This window comes from Trachymyrmex cornetzi, unplaced genomic scaffold, assembly GCF_001594075.2.
Source record: "Trachymyrmex cornetzi isolate Tcor2-1 unplaced genomic scaffold, Tcor1.1 scaffold16, whole genome shotgun sequence".
Taxonomy (NCBI): domain Eukaryota; kingdom Metazoa; phylum Arthropoda; class Insecta; order Hymenoptera; family Formicidae; genus Trachymyrmex; species Trachymyrmex cornetzi.
The window spans coordinates 129394-154584 of NW_017296201.1; the positions used below are offsets into that span (position 1 = coordinate 129394).

At 30.1% G+C, this 25191-nt stretch overlaps 1 protein-coding gene and 1 long non-coding RNA gene across 2 annotated transcripts; one reads left to right on the top strand and one right to left on the bottom strand.

Annotated features, from left to right (window-relative positions):
* Nucleotides 1-297: 297 nt before the first annotated feature.
* Bcat (Branched chain amino acid transaminase) lies at nucleotides 298-20689 on the top strand. The gene is made up of 7 exons (XM_018504109.1): nucleotides 298-918; nucleotides 7648-7752; nucleotides 7840-8049; nucleotides 9197-9427; nucleotides 19747-20056; nucleotides 20178-20332; nucleotides 20421-20689. The coding sequence occupies exons 1-7, from the start codon at nucleotides 889-891 to the stop codon at nucleotides 20610-20612; spliced, it is 1233 nt and encodes a 410-aa protein (XP_018359611.1). The 5' UTR covers nucleotides 298-888; the 3' UTR covers nucleotides 20613-20689.
* Nucleotides 20449-25085, bottom strand: LOC108758897 (uncharacterized). Its single transcript, XR_001939970.1, has 5 exons — nucleotides 24977-25085; nucleotides 24461-24504; nucleotides 24001-24100; nucleotides 23309-23354; nucleotides 20449-20520 (listed from the first exon to the last, which is right to left on the bottom strand). It is a non-coding gene; the product is annotated as an uncharacterized LOC108758897 (long non-coding RNA).
* Between the last annotated feature and the right edge of the window lie 106 nt (nucleotides 25086-25191).

Below are 25191 nucleotides of genomic sequence, written 5' to 3' on the forward strand. Positions count from 1 at the left end.
CCTCCCCTTTCTCGAACGATCATGCGATGCCGGCGTTATTTTGACATCTCCTTCTTATACGCATAAAATTATCTACGTTTACTCCTTCCCGTCTCCTTCTCTCGTCATTATATATTATCGTTTGACAAGCGGTTCGATTGGGAAGAAAAGGAGGGACGCTGGTTCGTAGAAGTCGTCTCTCTCTCTCTCCCCCTCCCTCCATGTGTTTGTCATTTTCTCTCTCTCTCTCCCTTATTCTTTGCTGATAAATAAAATATCAACTGACGCTTAATTCGAGCATGCTGTATTCGTGATTGGGCGACCGAATCAGTAATTAGTGAACGAACGAGCGAGCAAGCGAGCGAATGAACGAACGAACGAACGAACGAACGAACGAACGAACGAACGAACGAACGTTTCACCTAAATAAATACGCTTCGTTTTCCCATTCGTGGATACTCAACAACTGTTCGGCCTCCGTCATTGTTCGAGTTAGTAGGCCATTTAATTTAAAACACTGAAAACGGCTCTCTGCTTTTTCAATCTTTGACTCTTTCTACATTTCTTATTGTCTGTGGATGAGATATACATTGCAATCAACTATAATACTTTTTCTAAACTTGAGTCGGAAAACCAATCAAGGGGAAATCAAAAGAAGAAAAGAACTATAATACTTGACGTGAACGACATTATTGTCCATTTAATGTTTACTTTGTTTCTTCAACTCGAAATTGAATGACATTCGACAATCCTGCGGGAAAAGGAAAGAGTGAAAAGAAGTACAAGAACGGAGCGATCAGTATTCACGTAGAATGAACTGCGCGGATACTCGAAGCGGCGTGAACAAACTGCTACAATCGTGTGTTCTTTATTGAGATCTTTCTTCTTTTCTGTCTCTTCATCAAGTAGATGTTCAATATGGTTTACCTACGACGCAAGGTAAGTAGTAACTTACTTTTACAATCGCGTATTCGTCCCTCAGTCAAGCCACACTACCATCATCAAAATTGTTCGGGATATTGAAAATCCAGTCAACAATTTTTTATGCATTATCTCGATTATCATGAGAAAGTTGATAATTCTCGAAGATGAAACAGAAGTGGTGCCTTTTATCTTCTTCCATCAATTTTATCCTTGTGCTGTTCTTCAGTATGTTTTTGTCCGAAATCAATTGATAAATGTACTTTATCAACCGGATAAAACAGGAATTCACTATAACCGCGTTGATGGGCATATATTTTGAACGTGAAAAAACCGAACTATGGATAATTGCGTGCATTTAAATGTTAAATACAAACCAAATTAAAATAAATATTTAAAATATGTTTTTAAGGAGAAATTTAAATATAAGTTTCACGATAAAAATATTAATATAATTGTTTTTTTTTCATTCAGATATATAATATTAATTTATTTATTTTTTTAAGGGGATATTCTTGCTTTTAGTACAACTTTACGTAACCATTTTTTTTAGGAATTATTCTTTTGTATTACCTATATATAATGTAACAACCATATAATTGAAATTTGTTACATTTATTCTTTGACGTTTGAATGTTTTTTATATAAATTTTTTCAGACATTATAAACAATTTTCTCCCTTAAGATTTGTTAGATATTTGTTAGATATAATACAAAAAGTACAGAACACGTATTTTGTTCGCAATATACAAATCAAAAGACGAACTTGAAATGTCAAACTTAACAGATAATTATTTGCGTCGTATGATCGGTTAAAAATTTTTGCATCTGAAGTAACTAATTGCAATGTAGATACGGTAGTTAAATATTGAAAAGATAAGCAAGTATATTTCATTGGTTTAAAATATAATAACCATGGCTAAATTTTATATCGCGAAATGTCAATATCACGCGTAAAAACAAGACGACCGTTTATCATAAAATTGAATATGATATTTATATAATATATTGAAACATTTTAACGTATTACGTCATGTGAAAAGTCAGCTAACGATTCCAAGCAGCAAAAATTGTTGCGCAAAAGGAACCACAAAAGCGTGTATAAAAACTGCTGGAATATTATATTTTTAACTTATTTTATAAATACTTGTATAAGTAAATAAAAGATCGATTACTTTTATGTGCAAAACATACAAACATCAAAATATTTATGAACTCGACCTAACGTTGACACGTGTCATCTTGAGATGTAGATCACAATTTAGTGTGATGTATCACATGCAGCGATACAATATTGAATTACACGTGACAATTATTCAAACATTTTATGAAAATTCGCAGAATGTAATCAGAATCACATTCCGAAAAGTTTTTAATTATTTTGGCCTGCACAACCGCCCAACAGAGCTCACCAGTCGCAATATATAGTGAAAAAATTCGACGAATAAAATTGAAATTGCTGAGATTGAGCCGTTAATAATGTATCAAAAAAACAAAAATTTCACCGAGCGTATCAGAGTCTGCAAGAGAGTCTGCAAAGTCGAGATAGTTATTTGGTCGATATTCAAATAATTTTGCCGTAGTCTACTAAAGATTAAACAGATATTTTGTAAAATGAAAAAGGATTCTGCTGAAAATATTATGTGTTTTATTTAAAAAGAAGTTTGTATAACTTTTGTTCGAGAGATGAGCATATATACATTTTAATACAACAATACTAAGGTGTTTTAGATATGTCTTAATACTACAAAAGTTGTATTATGTTAGTTATGTCAAAAATTATCTTTTTCGTTACAAGATTGGTATAGTGCTGTAACTAACTTAGTTGTGTTCCGTAATGGATTAGCTGATACTTCGACTTCCATTTGTATTTTTCAAGATAGTGGCAGTTTTTTTACACACTTTCTAATATAATAGTTTATAGTTAATTATTTACCATTATACACGCGTATACATATATATTATTTATTAAAATTCATTCACATTCAGTGCATTTTAAGGCCGTTGTAGACAAATCGACGTAAAGATGTATGTTTAATAAAAATATAGAAACGAATTAAACCGTGAAATCCTCAATACATTTCTTTTTTATTGTGTTATTTGAAAAAACATACACTGAGCATTTTATCAATTGAGATGTTTCACTATTACATTCAGATTAGATTAGTGTACAATGGCTTTAATGTGTTGCACTGAGTGCGCAGCTATCAATGAAAAACGCTATCAGATATTTCACGTGCATATAAACTTCATGTTTTATTTAAAATTAACATACGATATGCATGTATGTGATGTATAAAACTGTGAGGTCTATTAATACTTTAAATAAATAAAAAAAAGCTATTTCGAAAAAAATCTCTCGGAAAACAGAAGTTTTTTCACATGTAAAATCCAAGTTATTGTGACTTTTGTGCGCATGAGGATTATCCTAATATATATAGTGTATCCGGTATTCATAGTCGATTCTCATATTTGATACTGTCTTCAGATGTCATAAGCCAATCACACAGCCGCATTAGCATCTTAAGATATTATTTAACATCTCAAAATAACTAACTATGAATTTCGCTCTATATCTCTTAATACAATAATTAATTATTTGATGCAAATAATTCAATGTGATACTAAACGTCCTAATATTTAAAAACATCCTAAAATTATAAAAACATTGTAAACTAAAAAAAAAAGTTTTACGATCTTTAAAACGTGTAATATTGATTTACAGCATTTGCAAAATATCCTATACAAATAGATCTTACGTCTCACCTACCAGTAAGATCAATTTTAAACATGCATATGTTGATATTACGTACAGAAATGTCTTTTTTTTTTTTTTAATTTTAATGCTCTTCGAGGAATGAAATCTTCAATTTAGTAAATTTAGTAAATTTATGATACAAAGTATTTGAACAATATAAATATTTTGTCGGAGAATGTGTTAATATTTAAGAATGAAAAATCTATAAGCTCATTAATTCGGTTAAATAATACAATATTATAATAATATTAACAATATTAAAAATCTTTATTTTGGACCGCATATGTGAGAAACACAATCAATACCAGAAATAAAAAATGTCTATTACGGTCGAAGCTGGATCTTTATTGATTTAAATAATTCAATCTTGAATATACACTATATATGTATTTGCATATATACGATATTGTAGTCTTTTCAAACTGCGCGCCGAATTGTTTTTCCGGACTATAAACGCAATTAAAAAAAACTACTCTAGTAATCGCGAATTAAACAAGCAATTCAATAATTTAATGCTATCACCAAGCATCATATTATAAAGATGTTAATATGTTGAAACTGTTAATAAATTTATTGCGAAAAATGTTACCTCGACCGGGACTTGAACCTGGATCTCTTATATTCCGTTCGTACGAGGTAATATTTTTCGCAATAAATTTCAACATATTAACATCTTTATAATATGATGCTTGATGATAGCATTAAATTATTGAATTGCTTGTTTAATTCGCGATTACTAGAGTAGTTTTTTTTCCTAAGCCATTAAACCACCGAGGCTAAGGACGCTCGTATGGAATATAAAAGATCGCCGGGTTCAAGTCCGGGCCGAGGTAATATTTTTCGCAATAAATTTATTAATAGTTTCAACATATTAACATCTTTATAATATAATGCTTGATGATAGCATTAAATTATTGAATTGCTTGTCAATTTAATTCGCGATTACTCCGGAAAAACAATTCGGCACGCAGTTTGAAAAGACTACAATATGGTATATATGCAAGTACATATATGTATAGTGTGTATTAGTAATTCAAGATTGAATTATTTAAAGCAATGAAGATCCAGCTTTAATAGGCATTTTAAATTTCTAGTATAATAATATTGCTATTATTTTGTATCTGAAGTATTATTATATGCATTGTATTATTTAATCGAATTAATAAACTTATAAACTTTTATCCTTAAATATTGATATATCTTGCCAGAAAATATTAATATATATCGTAAACATGAGACAGTTCAAAACAGCTATATATATGTATACGTTAAACATATTTCTCATCGAATACAAATCTCATATTTGCCAAGTTATAATTTTAATTTAATCAAAGTCTATTTAAATACGAAATTAGTATAATTAACTATATTTATTATATTATTTCTAATTAAATAACTAATATTTATATAATATTTCATAATTATGTTTCTATATGTACTAATGTGTGTGTGTATCTTCATATAAAATACAAAGATTTGTATTATTTTAATATTTGTACTTTGAAGAGAGAAAATAGAAATAGCAAAGTTTAAAAAGAATAAAACGATTAGAGTAATATTTATGCTAACGCGTCAACGGATCGTTCATTTCCAATTTAATCAAGTCATGTTTGTTCGTTCGCATACGATTTCCAATGAATAACATTAAATGCAATGTATAGATTTTATATACCCATTGACCTACAATTTTCTTACATTTTCTCTAAATATATGTCAAACAGTAATAATGATAATAATAATAATAATACTCTCTATGTGTATCTAATATATGTATATCTCCAATAAATCAAAACGTTAAAATGTCATTTTCATTAGTTAAAACGTTAAAATATCATTTTTGTTAGAATAATAAGTAGGTATGTTATCAGCGGGCAAAACAAATTCTTTCGATATTCTGACTTCAATCGACATTCTTCGAATTTCCGATTATTTGATAAAAACACACGTTGTTAAAAAGTTTTAACCAGAAATAGTTAAAACAAGAATTTTACATTTTTATGTTTTACGCGTTACTCTTCGCCTCATAGAATATTTTATTATTAATTATTAATTAATTAATAATTTACCCCATAGTAATTATTAACTAGTAATTTATTATAATTTTATTGTTATTTGTAGCGCGTTTTTTGTCTTAAAGCTTAATTCTTAAACCACATTCTTGTGTTAGAAGAATGTTAAGTTTTGGTTGTCTTCTGGCTAACACGAATAAGTTCCATATGCTTTTGCCAGAAAAATGGGAAAAAATAATAGAAAACAATAGAAAATATTCTGATTGATGTATTAATTTATATTCTTATTGAAGTAAAATACATTTTTCAAGCAAATAAAGACGATGAAAACCAAATTTAACAAGTTTTTCAGCACATTAACATCCTTCTAATATGATACTGGATTGAACATCAAAATTATTATTAAAATTTGCTTATCAATTTAATTTAATTTGCGATATTATTCTAGTAGTTTAATTGCGTTTGTAAGTCCGGAAAACCAATTCGGCGCAGTTTGAATAACTACAAATATGGTATATATGCATGTGCATATATAGTGTGTATATATATATATAATTCACATTGAATTGTCTAAGCATTAAAGATCTAGCTTCGACCGTTATAAGCTTGAATATTCTTACTTAGTATTTATTACATTACGGGGTCTTAATATAAAATCATTTACTAAGTTTAACACCTATAAATATTTGAAAATACTTTTATTAACATTCAGAAATTTTTTAAGTATGACCATTAATTTTCAATTTTGGATTCGGCGAAAAATTAGAAAAAAATCTCAAATCTTAATAAGGGCATATAGTTCCGGTTACTTTACGTAGTAATTATTTGAAACAGGTTGAAACACTATCCAGTAGCATTTATTCTTTCTCGAATAAAAAAAGTTTTAAATGATTGCATGTGTTGTATGCATGTTAGTGTTTCAACCTGTTTTCACCCTGAAAATTCTTGGAAATCGAAGATCCATTTAAATAACTTTTAAATTTTCTGTTATGCATGCGAGCATTGTCTGTAATACTATATAGTCTCGTTACCGTAGCGCAAAGTTTAGTCTAGAAGATAATATTTCAACTTATATTCTTCAAAAATATTAAAAGTATTTATGCTTCGTATGTAACATTAAAAGAACAATCAAATAAATATATAGTGTCTAGCTGATGTTTATGTCGATGTATATGTATAGACTTACGTTTCTCTTATAGATATGTACTTCTTTAACTGATAAATGTGATAAGAGCATATAACGTCATATGTTTTAAAGTTTTGCTGATCTACATTCCATATAACGAATAATTACATTAATAGGCGATAAATTTATTATATCGAACATTTTAATGGTTTTAAGGCAGAAATTTTCAACCTTTTCAATTTTTACGGCAGAAAAAATTAAAATGATCGCATGACGCATATGTTCTTATCATTTATAATTCGATGAAGTTCTTGACTGGCTTCGTCGATTCTAATAACAAAGATTAAAATTAGTGGCACATATTAAATGACAAGGCAAATTTTTCGAAATATATCATTAGTGAACATGCTTTTTTTTTTTACATAGATTTTTTACAGTTAATACTATATTCAAAGATAAAAATAAAATTATAAAATTATTATTTTTACTTTACTGTTTTAAAAGTTTTTGTAATGATAACATTACTTTGGTGAATGAGAAATACAATATAAAAGGTATCTAATTTGAATAAGGCTCATCTAATTAATTTTTTATTTTTTTTTTAATTCCATTTATGGAGATATTAAACTAAACTAAGTAAGAATAAAGTCTCTCTCTCTCTTTATTTCACTCACTCACACAAATAAAATTTATTTTTCATATAGAATATTTGTAAATGCACGCACATGAATATAATATGGCCCAAATTATTAAGAATTTTAAATTTCGTAATTGCGGACTTTGAGTTTCTAAATTGCTATAATAAGCTTTTTTTTTACTAGAGACAGAAATAAATGTATATGTTCTTATTCTAGATTTTATTTTTCGGAAATGTGATTAATCAGTTGCAACAGAGTGTTAGGTGGAGCTCTTCTTTGAGAACTAAAGACAAGAATTCTGTACCGCAACGTTACTTTAAGGTATTCACTTATTACGATAAGAATAATTAAATAAAATGTAATATAGATGAAACTGAAAACGTAATTTATTCAGTATATTTTTATCAGTATGCAGATTTATCTGTCCGCCTCGCTGGACCAAATCAGTTAAATCCTAAACCTGATGTTAATAAGCTTTCATTTGGGAAATATTTCACTGATCACATGCTCAAAGTACATTATTACGAAGGCATGAATGGTTGGCAAGCACCAGAAATTATGCCTTTCGAAAACATAGTTCTTCATCCAGCTGCGAAAGTACTCCATTATGCTGTGGAGGTATTTATATTTTGTATTTCGAAGATGACATGTGAGATAGTATTCAGAAAATTAATTTATTTTTATTGATTTATCTCTTTTTTTTTATTATATTATTATGTTTAACAAATTGCTATTGTACTTAGAAAAAATATTGTTTTTAATATTTAATTATGTACATATCATTCTCAGTAGTGTTTATAATGTTAATGGCACTCTTGTTTTAATAATTTAGCATAATTAAGATAGAATTATTTTTCTTTCATATGATGTAAGGCTGAGAAGTCTTCTTTAATATAAAATATATCCCATAAAAAAAATATATTATCTTGAAATTCTTCTGTCAAAACTATTTAATATCGATAATCGCTATCTTGGAGGATATTTTACTATCTCTGTAAAATTAGATAAAAAAAATGTACATGTATATACAGGGTGTACATATATGTACATTTTTTTTATCTAATTTCCCCTGTAAGTTTTGGTCAATCGGTTTTATGCAGATAGAGCAGACTAAACTGAGTCGAAAAGTCCTCTACCATTTTGCAATTTTCACAATGAGAGAGATTAACGAGATATTAATTTCGAAAAATCGCTGAATATTGGTTTTCAATAATTTTTACCCAAATACTATCAATTTTACAGAAAAACAGCAAGAGATAAAAATTATTTATTTTTCTTCTTATAAGGTTCTAAGAATTTTCTCAAAATTTTTTCAGAATTTTTTAATACCATATTTTCTCATGGTGACAAAAATAAGAAAATGTAGTATTAAAAAGTTGATAAAAAATTCTGAAAAAATTCTTAGAGTTCTATGGGAAGAAAATAAATAATTTTTGTCTGTTGCAGTTTTTCTGTAAAGTTGATAGTATTTGAATGAAAAATTATTGAAAACCAATTTTCGGCAATGTTTAGTAATTATTAATATCTCATTAATCTCTCTCATTGTGAAAATTGTAAAATGGTAGAGGACTTTTCGACTCAGTTTAGTCCGCTCTATCTACACAAAAGTAATTAGCCAAAATTTACGGGACACCCTATATAATATATATTTAAAACTGTAGGATATGCAAAGATTATTAGATTTGTACATATGTATACAAATTATTGTGGAAATTCCTTGTGTGATTTAACTTGACAGTATAGTAACATATGTATCTTTTTTCAGTTGTTCGAAGGTATGAAAGCTTACAGAGGAGTTGATGGCAAAATAAGGTTGTTTAGACCAGAGTTAAATATGGAAAGAATGAATAATTCAGCAGTAAGAGCTGGTCTGCCACCTTTCAGAGGGGAAGAATTAATTAAGTGCATTTGTAGATTAATTAGTATAGACCAAGAATGGGTTCCACATTCTACCGCCTCTAGTCTTTACGTTCGTCCTACGCTTATAGGCATCGATGTGAGTACTATTTTATTATTAAATATATCATCGAGTATTCTGCTAATATTTATCTCATTAAAGTTTAGGTATAATTAACTGCAAAAAGGTTAAACTTCACCAATAACTTTGATTTTTACATAAAATTGAAACCAATATAATCCTAAGTCACGCACACTTTGCGAATCATGTGACGGACTCTTCTATAATAGTTTCTGAGATATACTTTAAAGAGAGAGAGTATTAAATTTTTATTCCCGATTACATTCATTCTCCACGAGAAGCAAGAGGTCTACCCCTAGACAGCAGGGGAGATGAGATAGTCCTCGCTTCGTTGTAAAGTGTACGCTGTCCCTCTAGACAGAGGGAGGAGATGGGGTGAACCTCGCTTCGCGTGGAAAGTCGAACGCCCCGAAGGGGATTGGTTTTTAATATTATATGTCGCGGAAACAAGACGTTATTTCGTTTTATTATATTTTGTTAAAATACAGGTGGATAACGTTTTGCTATATTGAATACAAGAAAAGTACGAATAACACAGTATGAAAAACTGTAATCGCGGAAATAAAAATTCAATACTTTAAAGTGTCATATATCTCAGAAACTAGAAGAGTCCGCCACGTGATTCAAAGTGTACGTGACTCAGGATTATATCGACTTTAATTGTATGTAAAAATCAAAATCGTTAGTAAAGTTTAATCTTTTCGCAATCGCAATAATTATCAAAGTTTACGTTGTGGTGCTATTTTACAATAAATGATGTAATTACGAGGGTCGTTTGAAAAGTTTTGAGCCTCAATATGAAGATAGCATTACTCGTCAAAACCATTCTGGTACTACAATCGTACATGTTTTAGGAAATATCTGTGAAAATTGTAGCCATTTTGGGCGCTCAGTTGTTTGAGAGTCATTTGTGCCAGTTGATATCAGTGTTTTTGTAAAAATGGAAAAAATCGGATAAAATGGAATATCGACGATCGCCATGACAAAAATTTACGAATTGCGATTCGAATTAACTATTTAATTAACTATCTATCGTATTCACTTCAAAATGGCTACAATTTTCACAGGTGTCTTGCAAAATATGTATGTACATATGATTGTAGTACCAGAATGGTTTTGACGAGTAATGCCATCTTATGTTGAGGCTCAAAACCTTTCAAACGACCCACGTATATACATGGCCGATTGTACATTGAGTCACAGACATCATCAGTGTGAAACGCGGTATTACTTACGTCACAGATGTTGTCAAGACTGCTGTATGTATACGTGCACAAGAGCAATCATTATATTTCTCAATGTTTAATGATAATACATGATAAACAGAATCACAATTTTTTGTTGGCATACCGGTTACATGTTACATACGAAACAACGCATGCTCCTACAATCATATTATTTGGATACAATATCGATTTATTATTCAAATGCTTTTCTTCTTTTCTCTTTTTGATAAATTTGATATGATATAATATTTGGACGTTACTTTTGTGAAATCAGTTCTTATCATATCTTAATATGTAATTATAAAAGATCTATTTATTTTTTATTACATATATTTAATCTTTTATAATTTTTGCAATTATTTATTTAAGTAATATATTTTAACTCACGTATTTTAACTATATCATATATGTACTGTAGCTAGTACTATCGCATTAATCCGACATGTGAAATCTTCTTTATTTAACTTGAACGTTTTAACTTACTGCTTACAAGATAGTAAGTGTTGCCTCAGAGTATTTATTAGACTTTACGATAACATTGCATTCTTCTTTTTTTCGTAATCGATTTTCGTGACCTTCTTGAAATATGACTATTTCTGATATCAATTCTGATGTAAATTATATATACGTACAGTGATCGATAAAATAAATTAATAATGTTGTAATAATGTTGAAGCAATAAACTTTTGAATTTTGTCATTATTAGGGATGCGAATGATACCGGATACTTTCCAGATATCCGGTACATCCCTAGTTATTATGTAACGTAACAATATATATAACTAAACATTTATTTAAAGTATTCAAAAATATGTTATAACCATAATGTAGTATTATATCAATGTTGTAACCTAAGTACAGTATCTAGGTACTTTAAGTCCACAATTTTGCTTTAAGAAACCGTAGGCCATAAATCGTAAATTGTAAAGTCCATGGCACATACAAAAACGTAAGGTAATAAGACGTAAGCACTTAAGCAGTAAGGAAATCGTAATGCGTCGTCTACAATACATGGAGTATAAGAAGTAAATGTACGAAAAATTAATCAATCACAGTTGAATGTGAGAAAAATAATCGACTGTGATTAGTCAATTTCTTACTCTTACTTCTTACTCCGTTTATTGTAAACGACGAATAACATTGGATTTGCTACTGACTTTACGGTCTCTACTGTGATTGGTCATTCGCTTACGTTTTTGTATGTTCCATAGTCATAAGTGACGATATATCGGCCTGAGAACTTATAATGCTTTTAGGCGTAAAGAATCGGTTTTGTTCAATTCGCTTAAGTCTAACGATTAAAGCCTAAAGATTATGCAAAAAAAAAAGATTACAGTTTTTTAAAGAAATCGATTTTACATATTGAATACACTTAAACGTGTATTATATTGATCATTTCAAAGATCTTATTACGATAATATTGTTATTCAACATTGGAAATGACTTAATAATAAGTCGAAACGTTTATTTTCAATCATTGTATCTGATTTTATTATTAAAAGTTTCCAATTAAGAGCACACAAAAACCAGCATTAACTCGTTAGATATTGATTCTACGTAATATACATATATAGTTCGAATTTATCGAGTCTTTCTATATTTATCATTATTTTAGATTCTAGAAAATCTTATATACATTCAACTTGTAGATATTTTGTACAAATGACTTCTGTAAAAGAGAAAAATAGAAATATATATATATATGGCACTTTATCCAAATTACGCCAATATTAACACAACGTGTATATTTTAATAAAATAGTATGAAATAAACGAAGTTTATTTCATATATAGTATGCAAAAGTAATGAAATAAAAAGTAGTTTCATTCGAAATTAAGATTTCATTCGATATATTGCCATTTCAACATTAAATATCTTCCCAGAATGTGCGATGACCTATTACTTTTTTGTACAATCGTATTTTTTTTTAACTATTATAATCTCGTATTTTAAAGAACTCTTTGATAATGTTTGTGTGTGCAGTTAGTCGAAGAAACGTCTTCGACTCTTATCTATCACTATAGGTTATATGTTAAAAGTTACATTTTCAACTTTTTTTTTCTCTCTCTTATTTCATTGATAACCTACTCTAGAATTTTGCACACGTCAAGTTCGGTACTTTAATTTCATTAAATTAAAAAGTTAGACATTTCTCTATGATAACTCGATTTACTGTAGAACGTCGTCGATCATCAGTAACCGTTGAGATTCCGCATGTTGTCTCTGCTTTCTTTGAAGACAGAAAAAGGTGCAACGGAATCACAGACCTTTAAATTGTCATCTTTCGGCTACGAATAGAATGAATGGTCTATGTATACAAGGTGTACCGCAATTGTTGACAAAGCGCCATTTGGTAGATAAAACGGACCAAACCGAATCGAAAAGTCCTCTACCATTTTACAATTTTCGCAATGGTTAATGAGATATTAATTTATGAAAATAACCAAATTCGCCCGGTCTATCGCTAAATGAAAGTGCGCGGCAAAATAAGACCGCCCATGTTCTTCCGTCTTCGTCGCTAGGCACGTTAATGCCAATGAATGAGTTCCACTTAACGTTAACAACGCTCGCATACATCATTTCATCCTTGCTTAACATTTGATGACAATGACGCGCGTTTCACTGGGCGGTCTTATCTCGCCGCCCGCTTGCATTTGGCGGTAAGTCCGAGTAGATCTGGCTATTTTCATAGATTAATATCTCGTTAACTATTGCAAAAATTGCAAAATCTTAGAGGATTTTTTGACTCAGTTTAATCCGCTCTATTTATGTATACAAGAGCTCTTTGTCAAAAATTGCGGGATACTCTGTATATCTCATTGATCTACCACATATATCATGTCATTACATTAGACTTAATTTAATCCCCAGAAGAAATCGACTTTCCAATACAATGTTTAAAACACTACTGATTTTTAAAAAGCATATACAAATATCCAAACATTTTTGTGTGTTGCATACGTAGTTTGACGTAAAATAAAATTTGTTTAAGCAATTTATTTTAAATAAATAAAAAGTATTTTAAAAAATGACTAAATCTTCAGGTATTTCTGTACTATATCTGTATCTATACCTATAAGTAATTTAAAAAAAATGTTTATACCTATAAGTAGGTACTTTTCCTACACAGTACGTGTGTCAATATATGCTTAGATACCTTTCAAAATATATCTGTTACAATACTGTATTATTCTATATTAAATGATGTTTTAACAATATTTTGAATACACACACGTATAAATTAAAAAATCGTTTTTATATTACTCATTGTCAGTAATGAGAATAGATTGAAATGGATTCAGATATTCAGAAATACACACTTGCGAAAACGTTTTAAAATAAATTCTTTTTAATTCGAATGCATTTTTATTTATTTATAGAAATTGCATGAAACACATTTCTATGCCTTTCAATATAAAAATAATATTAACTTTTTTCTGTGCAATATATATATGTATTACTCAATTCACAATTTTGAATAAGAGATGCATTTTTTCAATTCAAATAAATCCAGTTAAATCAAATGGAATCTAATTGAATAAAAAAAAAGTTCTTTTTTTTATTCAATTGGATTCAATGGAATAGAATAATGAGAACTGAATAAATAAGACTAAAAAAAAAGAATAAGATAAAAAGAAAATAAGACCAAAAAAAATTTTTTTTATTCAATTGAATTTAATGGGCTTAAAGTACACATAAAAATTTTAATCTATTTTAATCCATTCTCGATTACTGGATATTAACTAGAACATAAAATAAATATAAATTTGAACTGTTAACAATTAATTGCATGCACGTATAAAATATCTTTTTAACTATAGATACTACAGCCTTAAAGAACTGGGCAAAATGGGCCACGAGCGAATATTAAATTATGTTATTTTACAGGTATTGTTATATACGTTAGTAGAATATATCCTATGCATGAAAATATACAAATTTGCACAATGACAAGCAAATCGGAGAAGAGAGTGTTATACTGCACATTTACTAAAAATAATTTTCGGGATGGGGAGGGACTAAAGAATTTATAGTTATGACCTGTTTACTATTATCATTCACTATTCATTATTGACTTCATCAAAATTACTAGAAATTCACTGGAACTGTCAGAAAATTATACGAAAATGTCTCCTGTGTGTGCTAAAATTGTAACTTTATTCTTGTATGCATTTGAATGTTTAATGTGTCTTAAATACAGGAAATGGAAGTATGCGTTTTACTTATTAAGGTACACGGTCAATAATTCTGATTAATAATATTGAATCAGTAATACTGATAGTATGCATCAATATTTTTAGTATTTTTAAAACCTTACACGATCAGTATTATTATTGGCTAAAATTTCTTTTACGTACATTATCTATTGTACTGTATCATACTATATGGATCTATCTTAGTAAAGCGATATTGATGCTCAACAATCAAAATCCAGATCATCGTCACTCTATTAATATTATAACCGCACCACGATGCAAATAGACAAGGTGTGTTCGTAACTAATCGTGAGACAAGTTTGCGCATACAAACTATAATTATAGGAAAAATAAGAAAAGGGAAACTATAAATAAAACGAATGTAGAAAACTTCAAACATGTAAAATGACGTAATATTATCAATAATATATTCATTATTATTTAAACTACACAATTTTACAAAAGAAAGTCGTGAGAATTTTATTCTTGCATTTACACAATTCGTATTTAGCTGATTTTATATAGAAACGAGACATCGATATTAAAATTATGAATTTTTACTTCTTTAATGGTCTAAACATCTAAACAGATAATGATTTTAGCAGTATTATAAAGTGCAATGTTTAATTTCCGAGAAATAAAAGGATATTCTTTTAGGCCGGAATCAGATTACGCATTGAAGATAAAGATTAAAGATTGAAATTTGACCAATGAGGACAAAAAAATTTTAGCTCCTATTGTTTTGATTGATCACATTTCAATCTTTCAATCTTCAATCTCAATTTTCAATGCGCAGTCTGATTCCGGTCTTACAAGAGCTATATCAGAATTGGCGACTTTTCTCTATACATTTTTCAATATAGGGGAAGGTCGGGTAGTATAGGACACCTAAGCTTTTTCACAAATAATTTTTTTCTGAATAGCTAAATTTGAACGTACTAACTTCCATACGAAACTTTATTCTTATACCAAAACACTTCTTAAAACCCATTTCCCTAAAATAAAAATATCAACCGTTTTTTTAATACTTTTTATAGGCATTACATTTTTATCATGTTTGTTTGTGGAGGGTTGTATCGGACATGATATAGTGTGTAATAAAACAGTCATTTTTGGTGTGACAAATAACTTTTTATTATTATATTATTGTATATATATTATTGGGTAATTACTTAGAATATGGGGCCTCGCCTCCAATTTTGATTAAATTGGGCTCATTAGATGCGTTTTCGCTCACAATGAAAGAATCTGGAAAAAAAATTCGGTGGTCGGCCTCGTGAACCGAGATATCAAGCGTTAAAGTTCGAAATTTTAGAGATTAAGATACCTGTCATTCTAACGCTGCAGCGCTATGCATACGTAAGGTCTGTTCTTTTTCGAAGAATTCTAAACTAGTTCTGAAATAGTGCAATAAGTTTTTGCACTAGTGTACTCCAATTCAAAATTTGGATTAAAAAATGAGAGCACTGCTTTAAAAACAAAAATTCACTGCTTTAAAAATACAAGATTACTGCTCTAAAAATACAAATTCACTGCTTTAAAAACACAAGATTACTGCTCTAAAAATACAAATTCGCTGCTTTAAAAACACAAAAGCACTGCTTTAAAAACACAAATTCACTGCTAATGCAGAAGAATTTTTTAAGTAGTGAATTTTTGTTTTTAAAGCAGTAATCTTGTATTTTTAAAGCAGTGAATTTTTGTTTTTAAAGCAGTGAATTTATGTTTATAAAGCAGTGCTTTGGTGTGGTTTAAAGCAGTGATTTTTAAAGCAGTAAATATATAATATTGCATAAATTTTTAAAAGCTGAGATTAGGTTATTTAAAATGTATACCTTTTTAATTTTTTTTTATATGGATTAAAATTTAAATCCAACATTTCGTGGAAATAAACGCTGGAGCTATATGTACAAGACTTCGTCGTTGTCGTTCAAATTCCTATAAATTTTGAAAATTGTTACAAACGCTACATAATATATTATTCAATCCATTAATTAATTAATGGATTGAATAATATATTATGTAATAATATAAAATACAATAATATAATAAAGATAAAATGATATTACCTCATGATTTAAATAATTAAACCGGCAATAAATTTCATATTTTCAATTTCTTGTATATGCTTTCTTTAACGTAAAGGCTAAGATGTCATGTAAAAAGTCTTCCGATATTGCATTTAAATATGCAAAATTGACAAGAATCATTCGTTTGTGGTCAGTTAAATTACGATCCCAGAACAATTTCCGTATAAATTTCGGCCACAATTTTGCCTCTCCAACTAATATCTTGGACAGCAAGCCAAGGATTTTTGTTTAGTTGCTCTATTAAATACGGCATTTTACAATTATGATCAAATTGCAATCTGCACAGAGTAGTATTTTATCTGCTTACAGAATACGCGCGCGCGACCACAACGCATGTTCATTTTCGAAACATAGGTCGCGTTCAGTAGATTCAACTTTTGCAGAACGGATCTGTACGCGCTCGTTGTTATTGGTGTATTCTTCTAGACCTGTCTAAATCATTAACCAATAGTAACGAACGCTCACAGATCCACTCTGCACAGTTGAGTCGAGTTGAGTTTGATGAACGCGACCATTTAGTTAGAATGACAGGTATCATAACATCTAAAATTTCGAACTTTAACGCTTGATATCTTCGTTCACGAGGCTGACCGACGCATTTTTTTTCTAGATTCTTTCATTGTGAGTGAAAACGCATCGAATGAGCTCAATTTAATCAAAATCAGAGGTGAGGCCCCCCGTATTCTATAAATAATTACCTATTATTGTATATTATTATTATCATTTTATATTATTATATAAGTAACATAAGTCAATAAATGAAAATGAACACTTTTTAACGTAACAAGTCAATAAAATGAACAGTTTGTGAAAATTTAACATTTTTTTGTTTTGTAAAAAATAAAATAAAATAAAAACCACATCTTATTTAGTTTTTTTGATACAAACATCACATTTATAAAAAAGATTGCTATTTTCAAGATCGGCACAATTTTCGTGAGCCCAACCTTTACAAATATCGCACTGAATCCAATCTTCTTCAAATGTTTCACCACAGACGATGCAGTGAGTCTTTTGGCTTTCTTCCTAAAGGATATTTAATTTCGATTTCTTTACCTTCGGCAAAACTTTTCAGTTTATCACCTAATGTACTTTTTGGAACAGAATATCTTTCGCTTGCTTCTCTAATAGTCGTTTTCTTAATTTTAACTTTTTCTATGGCTTCTTTCATACTCTTTTTGTCCCATTTATGACGTAATTTGCCCATATTGCCCTGTAATACAAAAAAATGTCGTAGGAATTTAAGTTTTATCAACCGTAAAGGTTGTCCGATACAACCCGAACAGCACGCAACGAAAAATTGGCTGTCACTTGCGTATTAGTAAGCCTAACGAGATTTATAGCCTATAACTTAAAGGATAATAAATGTTGTTTCTAACAATAAACTAAAAACCTATTTATACTTACTTTCAAACAAGGTACAACAGCCAGAAGTTATCTTCGTTCACTGAAAATAGCTATATATAAAACAAAATTTATTACCATTTGTCAACAACACTGCCATTTGTCCCAATATGGCGTCAGCCGTACTCCCCCCTTCAGTCAACACGCCGATTGCTTCACAGATGCTGCCTCCAGCGGAAAATGCTTGAAACAACTCTTGTCCGATATTAGCCGCTGTCCGATACTACCCAACCTTCCCCTACGTTAATAGATAGCGAGCAGAAAGATATATGAAAAATATGTATGATAATATGTATAATTCATTACATAATTATTCTAGCTGGATGTTATTCTGCGTATGTAAATCTTCAGATTCATTTATGAAAGAAATATATTTGAACAATACGTGTTTCATCTTTTTGACATCTATTATATCACAAAAAACTGAGCCTTGCATTAACATTACAGTATTAGGTCGTGGATCATTGAAGTAGCAGTTTCCGTACTATCGAGATCAGGCAGCGCTAAATGTGATACAGCTTAGGATAGTGATAACACCATGAAATTAATTCCCTAATTCAGGGGAAAAAAATTTTTTTATTTTACCGTGTGTATTCTGGAATTTTATGCTAATCGATAAGTTTTTCAGCAATAAGACTGGATTAATTAATTTCATATCTTTCAGTTTTTCTGGGAGCGTTACATTTATATTATACAGCTGTAGTTTCCAATAAGTGAGAAATTACAACTAACGTGTACGTTACATGTAACATATATGTTATATTACCTGTTACATTCTGTTCTCTTAGGTGTTAAACTTAATTCCTGCCGTTTTTCCTCTCCAAAATTGATTTGTTTCGAAGGGAAGATGAATGAATACCTTAATCAAAGTAATTTCCTCCATTTTCTACTTTATTACTAATTAATAATACTTTATTAATAATACTTTGATTAAGGTATTTCCCTTCGAAACAAATCAATTTTGAAGACGAAAAACGGCAGGAATTAAGTTTAACACCCAATATTAAAGCAATATAACAATACATATTTGTGTTTGCTGGGTAATCAGCTGTTTCGGAGCGCTGCTTCGCTCATAGCCATTAGGCAATGTCAAACTATGAGCGTTCCTTCGCTAGCTACGCATTTGTACATGAATCGACGGAGTGGAGGAATTTCACCAGCGAAGCTACACGAAACTATGTCTTATTTACACAATTGGCTAATATCATGTATGGTAATATATTCACTCTCCATCAATTTCCTTTCTTCCCGTTATTTCACTATTATTTCCTCCAATTTTCTCTACAAATATATATAGAAGTCAAGTGTGTTCGCTCGTGGCCCAGAACAATTAATAAAAATTCTCAAAGTTCTTTTCTGGAAAAGAAAAAAATATCTTTTCTAAAATCTGATTTAAGCGCATTTTACTTGTTCCTGTATAGCCTACACTTGGAGTCGCAACTTCGGATTCAGCTTTATTGTATGTAATCCTATCTCCCGTCGGATCTTACTTTAAAGCTACAGATCGGCAAGTCGGGATTTCCCTGCTTGCAGATCCTAGATATACGAGAGCATGGCCTGGCGGTTGTGGTAATGCTAAATTAGGCAGCAATTATGGACCTACAATTCAAGTTCAACAAGAAGCCACTGAAAAAGGTTTACAGCAAGTATTGTGGCTGTACGGTGAAAACAATGAACTTACAGAAATCGGCACTATGAACGTCTTCGTTGTTTGTATAAATAATAACGGAGGTAAGAAGCAACTTTTGGTGAATTTTATAAAATGTTTGTGAAAAGAGTCATAAAAAAGAATAACTTGACTTAATGATTCAGTTTAGAAATCCGATTACTATTCCTATGTTATTTTATACAGAAAGGGAACTACTTACACCACCTTTAAATGGTTTGATCTTACCCGGAGTTGTAAGAAATTCGCTTTTAGCTATATCTAGGCAATGGAATCAGTATATAGTTACGGAAAGATCTATTACGATGAAAGAGATTATACAATTAAATTCAGATAATAGGGTAAGATTTACGTACGCAACATTGTTTTTCCTCTTTCTTCTTTCTCTTAGCATATTGTCTATTATTACAATTAATTTTTTTGTTATAGCTGTTGGAAATATTCGGAGCAGGGACAGCGTGCGTGGTCAGTCCTGTATCTTATATTTACTTCCAAGGTCAAGAATTGCATATACCAACGACAGAACAACCTGAAGCAATTTATCAGATGCTCAAGAAACGTTTATTGGATATACAGTATGGTATTATACCTGATCATCCGTGGAGTTTAATGATTGAGTAAAATATGAATGATAGAAGATTATATATTAATTATTTTAATCTACTTAGTAAAATATCTCAAAATTCTTAAATTTAAAAAAGGGGAAGACTGTTAAGTCTTTAATTAAGTTTAAGACAAAAATGTTCCAAACAAAAATTGTTTAGTTACTAGGAAGGAAGACGATAGTGATCTTGATTAACCTTGAGAAGATATCCTTACGGTCAGGTCAAGGTTATCTAAAGTTTTTCGAATGGAATTATACAGATTTTTTTTTACGTAATATGTAATTCTACAAATTATTCTGCGTATAAAAGTATTAAGGTAGAGATATCGAAGAATCCATAATTTTGGACTTATTCACCGAGCGATTGGATCTTATTTGTGGATCCATGAATAAGAGTCAATCGCTCGTGAGCAAGCTGCATTCCGAAACCTATCGAAAAAAAAATGTTGCAACCTTTCTGTGACCGGCTGTACACCCAAGGACTTTGATTCTTTCTCTCAGAAATTTTCGAAGACTGAGAAATGACCACTCTTCTAGATTAATGCTCATAGTCCGTGCGCGATTAACGACAAGACTAAACCTTATGTCCGTTTACAACTAAATTCGACGTAAAGACGAAATAACTTGAATATGTGGAAGTTTTAAAAAAGTTAACCGAGGGAAAGAATTGAGAAGTCCTTGGATGTACATACATGTAACTATGTTCCTATTAAATTAATGTTATATTAAAGTTAATATTAAAATGTTAATATTAAGTTAATATTAAAATGATATTAATACTAAATTAATATTAGCTGCATAAGCATAGATAAGACTGTTGAATCAATAAACGTAAAGCTCATTTTATATTAGACACAAGTCAATCGCAAGTTTGCCAATCTGAAGCTTGCATTTTGAAATCAACGCTTCAGTTGACTGTCGCAACAAACTTGCACTCGACTTACGTCTAATATAGAATAGGCTTTAGGCTGTTCATTGATCCAGATATTCCAGTAGTGAGATTCTCTAAACGTCTTATCGATGATTGTCGCTATCGTTAACTAGCGACAGCCAATGGCAGGACAATCCTAGAAGAAAGAGTGGGACTCATTAGCTATCGTTAGTTAACAATAGCGATAATTGTCGATAAAACGTTTAGAGAATCCCGCAATAGATGGTCTTATGCCTAATAGGCCTTATTCTATGCTTATGCAGCTTATATCATTTTGTAATAGTCCTAAAGTATAAAATAACTCGAAAACTATATTGATTTTTCGATATCTTTACCTTAATACTTTTATATGCAGAATAATTAGAGGAATTATAATATGTAAAAAAAATGATATAATTCCATTAGAAAACTTTTGGTGACTTTGACCTGACATTTTTTCAAGATTAACTAAAAGGTCATTATCTTCTTTTTCTCTAATAACTGAACTTTTGCCTGGAACAGATTTGTCTTAAGGATTTTAAGATATTCTATTAGATGGATTAAAATGGACAACCATTACACACACACACACACACACACACAAACGCTCGTGTGTGTGTATATATATCAGTTTTGGAACTAGATGTTTTGACGTTCGAGGTAAAAAAAAATGCGTCCCTCAGTAACAAAAACATTTCTTGTACGGTATGTAAAATATAATAAAAGATAATATTAATTAATATTTAATATTAATTTAGTATTAACATTAATTTAATAGAAACGTATAATAGTTATATGTACAGGTATACATTATAAATATACAGACTATATGTATGTACATATCATGTATGTCACAAACGAATGCAACATAGTTATTAAAGTAGAATCAGAGTGTATACGTACACTGTATAGTATACATTTTATAGATAATATGAATGTATAATATGTATATTTATATATTTATATAAATAATATTAATTTTTGTAAAAATTCATAGATATGTTTTTCATTTAAATATCACAGTTTGCACAATGTTATCCACGCATCCCATATAGGCCCCTATTCTCGAAAAGTATCGTATACGAAAAATTAGGGAATCGGCGGTCTTCTTTTTACGATACATTAGCAGCTATTTAAATTTTTAGATATTTCAACAAAATTTTTGAGACGCAAATGTTTTCCGTATCATAAAAGTCACCAATAATAAAAAGAAATCCAAGATAAAATATCTATCATAATCAATATTAAGAATCTTTATTTTAGACCGCATATGTGAGAAACACAATCAATACTAGAAATTTAAAATGCCTATTACGGTCGAAGCTGGATCTTCATTGTTTTAAATAATTCGAACTTGAATTATTAATATACACTATATATTAGAGTTGACAACTATCTGGATATCCGGATATCTGGATATCTGAGATAGAGATAGATCCGGGATTGACAAGCAATTTAATAATTTAACGCTATCATCAAGCATCATATTATAAAGACGTCAATATGTTGAAACTGCTAATAAATTCATTACGAAAAATATTACCTCGCATATATAGTGTATATTAGTAATTCAAGTTTGAATTATTTAAAGCAATGAAGATCCAGCTTTGACCGTATAGGCAATTTAAATCTATCATAATGTTTTATCATAACTTTTTCATTTTAAGGCAATGGATTTATGCAGTTTTGTATATTCATTCGTAATACGAATGTGTAACAATGTTGATATATGTATAAACGTACATCCTACATAATTTTTAAGAGATTCATTACCTTATATTAATAAAATATTTTATCACTCACCGACTGATGCGTACTAGTAGTTATCGACCACGTAGCTATGATGATTCTGTAACATATATATAAGCATGAATTACAAATTAAAATAACACTCAAAATAATCAATGATTTAAAAGATGCTTGTTACGCACACAGATTTTTAAAATCACTTTCAATTAAATGTCTATTGAAATAATTGTTCATTGTTCAAAAAAATATCTTGATGAAAATGAGCTTTTCAATGTTTTAGATTAATTGTATTCTCTAATTATTAGTTTAAAATCGAAATAAAATAATTCGAATAAACGAGAAGGGAAGGCTACTTTTATTGTAAGTAAACATTAATGCTTGCTCCACTGGAATCACGCGATGTGATTCCTCCTTTCAGATTTTCAAATTTTTTCTTTTACTTCCTCACCAGTCATATTGGATCCCTTTATTAGGTGGGTTGCACTCACATACGATACGCTATAGCAAAATTGTAGTACAGCACTAGTCTATCTTATATTCGTAATTTGAAATTACATTTTTTATATAAAATGTAATTAAAAAAAAAATTGTATATCGATTATAAATATCTTAAATATTTTGAAATATTTATATATATTTGTACACAATATATTACAAATATTTTACTAAAACAATCTTAAAATATAATTACTTTCACCAATAGCCCAATAGCAAATAATAAAATAAATAAATTATAAAATGCTCACCTATATAGGCTCGCGATCCTCTACGCTGTCATTCCTGACATCGGTCCGGCTTTTATTTTATTTGTTCTTTTGTGTGTATTGCCATTTCTTCGTGTTACAACTGTTTGCAAAAACAAATAAATTACTAATTACAATTAAATTACTAATTATAATTAATCACTGGGATAACAATCGCGCGGCTTTATCATACTTTATTCAACATAGTCTCGATATAATCACATTTAATTAACTCGTATTTAATTGTGTCGCGATATTTCATAAATAAAACGAGAACGCGATAGATTGTATTTAATTGTAAGACGATAAAAGGTTGTTCTTTGGCATCAAAAAATTCAATTTTATTGTTTATTGCCAAAAGCGGTGCGACGACAGAGCGGGGTAACGCGCGTCAGCGAAAGAATAAAAGGTTAATAAATAATGACAAGTTTCACTTATTTATGAAATGAGTAACGACGCCCACCTCATCCAGAGCGGATAATCTGATTCGGGCTGTCCGTCGAATTCCTGCAAACGAAACAAATGAAACGTGAACGCGTTAAGATAAGGAGAGAACGCGAACAACAGACAACTTTGCGCGCCAAACCAAAAGAGCAAAAGTGACGGCACGACAGAGTGAGAGGAGATGACGACTCAAAACTTGAAAACCTGTAACCTGTAACCGCAAAATGGCCGCTGCCGCGCCCTACCGCCCCCTGACAAAGTCGACGTAAACTACATAGTAAGGTAATATCGGTTTATCATCTGCAGCCTTGAAAAGTGGACAGCCTTGCTATGTAATTTACATCGACTTTGTCAGGGGGCAGTAGGGCGCGGCAGCGGCCATTTTATGGTTACAGGTTACAGGTTGGTCTCTTTCTGCGTGCGCTTCGAAACATGATTACATGACGCGAAAAAGTTTGAGATGGCCGCATTGGCTGCTCTCATATTTTTCTCTGGACAAAGCTTGCTCCTGCTCTTCTCGTTAGTACATACATACGTATATTTTTTGTGATGTCGCATAGGAAGATGAGGGAGTAGAGGCGGAGGTTGCACACATATGACATATTGACATACGTGTACATACGTCACTGGTCCGCACTCCGCAACCCGCGCCGCGGTGCATCAACGTGCACAGTGCAGTAGTGCACCCTGGTGCACACCGCTAAATACACATACCTACATATCGATACCGCGTATCGCGCGATAATGCCA